Source organism: Berghia stephanieae, chromosome 3, assembly GCF_034508935.2.
Source record: "Berghia stephanieae isolate SIO BIC M18660-M18661 chromosome 3, UCSD_Bste_1.3, whole genome shotgun sequence".
Classification (NCBI taxonomy): domain Eukaryota; kingdom Metazoa; phylum Mollusca; class Gastropoda; order Nudibranchia; family Aeolidiidae; genus Berghia; species Berghia stephanieae.
Genome location: NC_088362.1, coordinates 28607740 through 28615239, shown reverse-complemented (window position 1 = coordinate 28615239; position 7500 = coordinate 28607740). Strand labels below are relative to the sequence as shown.

The following is a 7500-nucleotide window of genomic DNA, read 5'->3' as shown; positions in this document are numbered from 1 at the left end:
GGGGGGGTGAGTTTCTTGTTTGTTTGTTTTTTTTTTTTTTTTTTTTTTTTTTTGGGGGGGGGGGGGTTTGGGAGAGGGGGGGGGGGTTGTTGTTGTTTTTTGGGGTTTTTTGTTGTTGGTTGAACCATCTGAATTTTGCGCCATGTCTGAGTGAATGGTGTAAAAACGTGCAAATCTCATTTTTTTTTAAAGACTTGTCAAATGTATAACCCCAACAGCATTCCCTTTAAGATGAATTTTTGCCCTCCTAAGTCATGGCAACGTGCAATTTACTGAAAGCAGGTGACCTGTGACCTGTGACCTGTGACCTATGACCGGCCTGTTGATGCACGGCGTGTTCCTATCATTATCATCCCTTCGTTCTATTTTATGTTCTTAAAAGCTTTTTTTATTTTCTTTTGATAGTATGGAAGGGCTTGTTTTACAATCATATAATATTTTCTCCCATATAATTTCAACTTGAACTCAATAGCTTTTGTGAAAACAATAACCAATAAACAGAGGTGAAACCCTCCATCACGTCTACATGTACTAATATTCTCTATCTCTATATCCATCCGTCTGTCTGTCTGTCTGTCTATCTATCTATCTATCTATCTATATATTATATATATATTATAATATATATATATATATATATATATATATATATATATATTCTTCTATCTATCTATCTATCTATCTATCTATCTATCTATCTATCTATCTATATATATATATATATATGTCTGTCTGTCTATCTGTGTATCAATCTATCTATCTATCTTTTCATCTATATATCTAAATATCCACTAAACGTGCTCAAAGCGCTTTATTTAACATGTAGGACGTGACATGACGCCTGTTAGGCGATATTACATTTTTTTTCGGACAGAGATAATGCTGTAAACCGACCAGGTACTCATTTTACACCTGAGTACGGAGAGAGAATGTGAGTTAAGAGTCTTTTCCAAGGACTCAACTATGTGCCGAGCGAGGTTCGAACCCAAGACCTTCCGAACCGAAAGCGAGTGTGGTGCCGCAAGACCACATAGCCGCAATGTCTCACCGTGCTCTGGTGTAAAATGAGTACCTGGTCGGTTTACAGCGTTATCTCTGTCCGAAAAGATTGTAATATCGCAGTTTGTTCACTCTGATCAAAGGAGGGATTCATTCTAACTCAGATTTTAAAAGTCAGGATTAAAATTCCTTTTTAAGCATTAGGTTCACCCCGATATCATACCATTTTTAGACGACTGGTCACATAATACATCAATCTTCTTTGATAAATTATTAGGAGAGAGAGAGAGAATGAGAGAGAGAGAGAGAGAGAGAGAGAGAGAGAGAGAGAGAAAATAAGTAGGAGTGAAATATCTGTTCAATGTTACAGTTATCGTTTAACGTTATAACAAGTGTAACTAAATGACAAATTGCCATATTTATGAACAATAAAGATCTATTATTTATTATTATTATTATATTATTTATTATTATATTATTATTATTATTATTATTATTATTATTATTATTATTATTATTATTATTATTATTATATTATTATTATTAAATTTCATCTAAAATCCTAAAGCTGACTCGATTTATTTTATATCTATCACTCAAACTGGTTCAGACTGATCCACTCAACAAAAGACAACATAAGTAGGACAAAACATATCCACATTGATGTTACGTTTGAAAGACTTGACTGACTGGAGCGATTCACTAAATTGGCCAGAAATATAATGATTGGCAACCACTGGGTCATAGCGCAGCCAACTTCGAACTACAGAGCACGAAACAGCGACGTCATTCGCATTCTAAAGCTGTGTGTACATTTATTTATTTATTTATTTATTTATTTATTTATTTATTTATTTATTTATCTATTTATTTACTTATGTATTCATCCATTCATTTATGTAATTATTTATTTATTACGTATTTATTTGTCTTTTTCTTTAACTCCCTAATTCATATCCAACAGAACAAACGTGTGCGAAAATTACATATTGGTGTCACTTTTGAAAGACTTGGAACAGCTCATTGAATTAGCCTAAAAAATACTATGATTGGCAACCACTTTGACAAATGATCTCCCTATAGCCAACTTCGAATTATAGAATATATTTACTAATAAACGATTACTTATAGTTACTTATAATGCATGTTATCATACCTGGGCTTTTCTCCATAGTTATCGCTGTGTTGAACCCATAACAACGTTAGGGTTGCTTACACTCTTACTCACACTCTTTGAAGTGACCTACTCACACGTAAAAGCACGTGCGCTAGGTAGGTACACCCATCTCTAATCAAGCTTGACGAGCCCCAGTGAGATGCACTAAATAAACACAGTGGGTGAAGAAACGAGTTGAGCTTTTAAAAGAACTTCTTACCACAGCTAACCAATTGAATTCAGTAGTCTGATGTCACGCCGCCCGGCAACGGCGGCCATCTTGGTTCTAAACAAAGAAAATCATTACTTTTTATTCTTCATGCTGGCTAGAATCAAAGTTTGTTTTTTTTTCCCCTATGGATACGCTTTTATGCTCGCCGGGGAAATATTTCATACGGGCGTCCGCCATTGTTCCGATAGTTAAGAGCCAGTAAGTTACCATGCGTCATTAGGAAGGAAGTAACGGTACGACTGTTGAAGAGTATTGGAACGCCGAATTTTGAAAGCGTGGAAATAACGTTTGCTCAGTTGTATGACTTTTGCCCTCATATCCAGGAAGTAGTGAGTTCAACTAACTAACTATAGATAGTTCGAAGATGTCGTCACTCAGGTCATTGTTATTGTTTTTTGCCATCCGCGTTTATGAGTAATGCTCATTGAACTGTATTAACCCGACTATAAACGTTCATGGATAAACACGTTTTTGTGTGTTGGTCCGTTATACTTCCGGGTGGCAATGTTATGAGCTTCTTAGCCAAGCGCATACAATCTATAGATAGAATGAAGTTGACGTCACTCTGATCTTTGCTTTTTCTTCAAATTATGGAGTCAGGCATCAGATTTTATTTTCAATCAGTTTGAATGACTTAGAGATGCTCATCAAGTTGTGAAATTGGACCCAAAATTTCGTAATTCTACGAATTGTTCGTAACAGTTGGCAGCTCTGTTTGAGATTTGTGAACAATTAATTGGTTAACAATGTTTGTTAACCGAGAGCATTTATATAGCGCAATATCCTCTAAATGTGCTCAAAGCGCTTTACAAAGGGTCCCTGACCAACAGAAACACGTAACGTGTAGAACGAGACATGACGTCTGTTTGATGTTTTATTACAATTTGTTCCAAGAGAGACAACGCTGTTGACGGTAAGATACTCATTTGGCGAGAGAATGTGAGTAAAGAGTCTTTTCCAAGGACTCAACTATGCGCCGAACAAGGCTCGAACCCAGGACCTTCCGATCTGAAAGCGAGTATCATACCACAAGACCACATAGCCCCACAAAAATGCCTGCAGCATGTTGTGTAAACGCCATAACAATCGAGAGACGCCCACAGGGTCAATTGCATATGGAACACGACACAGCACAAATCTCACGGACACGAACATCGATTAATTATAGATAGAATGCGCTTGGCCAAGGAGTTCACAACATTGCCATCCGGAAGTATAACCAACACACAACCTCTGTGTAACCGTGAACTTTTATAGTCTGGTTAATACAGTTTAGTGAGGACAACTCACAAACACGGATGGCAAAAACAATAACAAAGGCCTGTGTGACGTCATCTGCATACTATCTATAAAAGTATCCTTAATTCAGTTCCCTCTAGTCTGTGGTTCCCCCTGCAGGGCGGTATCCCCGGTTGTCATAATATATCACACTCACCACCATCATCATCCTTCACCCCCTCCCCTCCATCGATAGATAGTTCGAAGATGACGTCACTCACGTCTTTGTTATTGTTTTTTGCCATCCGCGTTTATGAGTAATGCTCACTGAACTGTATTAACCCGACTATAAACGTTCATGGATACACATAGTTTTGTGTGTTGGTCGGTTATACTTCCGGATGGCAATGTTATGAGCTTCTTAACCATTCGCATACTATCTATAATAACGGACCAAGACACAAAACTGTGTGTAACCATGAACGTTTATAGTCTGGTTGATACAGTTTTGTGAGAATTACTCATGAACGCGGATGGCAAAATACAATAACAAAGGCTTGAGTGACGTCATCTTCGTTCTATCTATACACCCAAACCCTCTTTTTCATACCATAGTAAAAAAAAATCTCCCCATGAGGCAGGCTCTCAAGTCTGTGTGTGTATGTGTGTGTGTGTGTGGGGGGGGTGGGGGGGGGGGAGGAGGCATAGCCATCTTGAGGAGGTGCCTATCAGTCGGACAGGGTGACCAATTTGTTGAGCATTGTTTTGAACCATTGACACGTAAAATTACAGCTGTGCGACGCTCGGGCTTTTTTAGATCACATTTGACACCAAAAATATAAGTGAACAATATTCAAAATCTGAATGGCCTACCAATTCGACTGGTCGACGTAGTGTGTTCAAGACATCCATGGGGAGCCATTGGCGGCGGCGGGGGGGGGGGGGGGGGGGGGGGAGGGGGGTGTTACAGGTCGGTTATTATATTATGTAGGGTTGTAAGTAAGTACGATAAATTGTTATTGGTCTTACCTTGATGGTTTCCAACGCCGAGTGGACGGTCACGCTTGAGTTAATCCCGGTATCCTCATTAGGGTCAGTGATATCCATAGCGGTAATCCGGTTTGAAAGAGATCCCGTTGTTGATGTACCTGGTGTTGCTCTGACTGTTGTTGTTGATGATGATGATGGTGATGATGGTGATGTTGATGATGATGGAGAAGGCGACGAGTGTGGGAGTAGTGGAAACGGTGACGTAAGCGATTTTGTTGTGTTTCTATTGGAAGTACAGTTGCTGTTATTGTTGTTGTTTATAATTGGATAGTTTGCAGCTTTTGTTACTGTTGTTGTTGTTGTTGTTGATAATGGTGAGGATGGTGGTAGAGATGAGAATGTTGTTGATTGTGATAGAAACGGATTTGCTTGTTGTGTTGTGTTTACTGTTGATGTATCATACACAGCACTCCCGCCACCCTTCTCTGAGCTGTCGCAACTTGGCGTTGTTGTTCTTGCTGTTGTTAATAACGTTGATGATGGTAACGCTGTAGATGATAATGTTGATGATGATGATGATGGTGGTGATGAGGATGCCTGAGATATTGTTGATAAAGGTGCACTCCCAGCATTGTCATTATCGTTATTGTTGCTGTAGTTCGTGTAATCCGACAAAAGATCGTATTCTGACAATCTATTGGGTCTTTTATGCTCACCCATGTCTTAATCTCTTAATCCCTTTAATCTCTAAATCGGTAATCTCCGTAATAGCTAAAAATGTAATCCATCTGATAAATAAAATGTTCACTTGAAGAAAATAAAAAGGCTTATATTAATAATAAGTATATTATATAAATAGTTAAAAAATCACACACAAAAATAAACTTAAGCTTATAGCGCAATATCAACTCAGCGTGCTCAAAGCGCTTTACAAAGAGTCCCTGACCAACAGTAACACGAAACATGTAGAAAGAGATATGAGACGCGTGTGAGGCGATTTACAATTTTTTCCAAGAGACAACGCTGTTGGCGGCCAGGTACTCATTTTTTGTTTTACCTGAGTATGGTGAGAGAATGTGAGTAAAAAGTAAAGGGCCTTTTCCGAGAACTCAACTGTACAACGAGCAGTGAGGCTCGAACCCAGGAGGACCTTCTGATCTGAATGTGAGTGTCATACCACAAGATCATGATCAAGAAGAAGAAGAAGAAGAAGAAGAAGAAGAAGAAGAAGAAGAAGAAGAAGAAGAAGAAGAAAAAGAAGAAGAAGAAGAAGAAGAAGAAGAAGAGAAGAAAGAAGAAGAAGGAAGAAGAGAAGGAGGAGAGAAGAAGAAGAAGAAGAAGAAGAAGAAGAGAAGAAGAAGGAAGAAGAAGAAGAAGAAGAAGAAGAAGAAGAAAGAAGAAGAGAGAAGAAGGAAGCAAGGCAAAGAAAACAAGAAAGAAGAAGAAAGAAGAGAGAAGAGAGATGAAGAGAAAGAGAAGATGAAGAAGCAACAAAACAATAATCATTCAACAAACATCAGTATATTATAATATAATAATATCAATTGCGCGGCTATATTATGATCTTGTTGTATGACACCCGCTTACGGATCGCTCGGCGTATTGTTGAGTCCTTAATAATAATAATAATAATAATAATAATAATAATAATAATAATAATAATAATAATAATAATAATAATAATAATAATAATAATAATAATAATAATAATAATAATAATAATAATGCTGAAAACTTATATAGCGCTATAAAGTGTAAAAGAAGTACCTGGTCGTTAACAGCGTTGTCTCTGTTGGGAAAAAAAATTGCATTATCACCCAACAGGCGTCTTGTGTCGTTCTACATGTTACGTGTTTTGTTTTCTGTTGGTCAGGGACCCTTTGTAAACCGCTTTGAGCACGTTTAGTGGCGCTATATATATATATAAAAGCCCAAGTTTAATGCAACAAAATAAAATGAACTTCGTACATACAGTGACAGTAACACAACATAAACACTGGTAAATACAAACATGCTTCAAAAAGACAAGAAAAACGCTTCTAGTGTTACAGCCGTATTACCTTTCTATAAAAGCTCATGTTATTATTTAATTTGATCTATCCAGATAGTCAGACACGAAAAGATCAAAGCTATGCTCAGCGTTGCATTGCTATCGACGGCGACATAAAAAGCGATGATGGTGTAAAAAAAAAAAAAAAGTAAAGAAAAGAGAAGACAAAAGCAATAGGCAAAAACTACTGAGTTTGTAATTTACGCCAAAATCAATATGGAAGTGCATCATGTATAGTAAAGTGACGCGCGCGGCATTTCGGGTAGATTTGATACGGGTTATTTAGAATACGTACTTGTACTTATAATGCATACTTATTTTTTATTAGGCTACGGAGCGATATGTGGCAATGATAAAGAAAGATATTAATGGATTGTAGAAAAAAGGGAAAATAGAAAGATATAATATTTTATTGTATATCCGAAAATCATTAGATGCAGTGAGTTATATTACTATATTATACAGTGTGTTTGAATCTCTGTGATTTTTTTCGGTGCAGTCAAAGATGTCACGTGATCATGAAATCGATGAGAGGAAATTAAGTATAAACTAAATTATGTAATGGGTTGTGTTTATGTGTGTGGAGAGGTTTGGGGTGGTCTGGGGGGTTGGGGAAAGGGGGGGGGGGGGGGAATTGAGAAGCTGGAAGTGTGCATGTTGCATAATAAGTTGATGTAATTGAATTGATTTGTAAACATTCTCTCTGTTTACAGTGTGAGCTTAGGTGATGGCATTGATATTGGTTTTCTCCATTTTTTTGTTTGTTTTTGGTAGCTTGTTTGGGTTTTTTTCTGGGTTTTTTTTAGGTTTTTGTTTTTTATTTCTTGTTGTTTTCTTTTTGGTTTGTTTTTGTAT

At 37.2% G+C, this 7500-nt stretch overlaps 1 protein-coding gene across 1 annotated transcript in view; it reads right to left on the bottom strand.

Annotated features, from left to right (window-relative positions):
- Window positions 1-7500, bottom strand: part of LOC144967491 (uncharacterized) — a 618402-nt gene that overhangs the window by 605548 nt on the left and 5354 nt on the right. The window contains exon 2 of the mRNA XM_078904810.1: window positions 4635-5402. Within this exon, the coding sequence (XP_078760936.1) occupies window positions 4635-5315 (681 nt within the window). The 5' untranslated portion in view covers window positions 5316-5402. The remainder of the gene's footprint in view (window positions 1-4634; window positions 5403-7500) is intronic.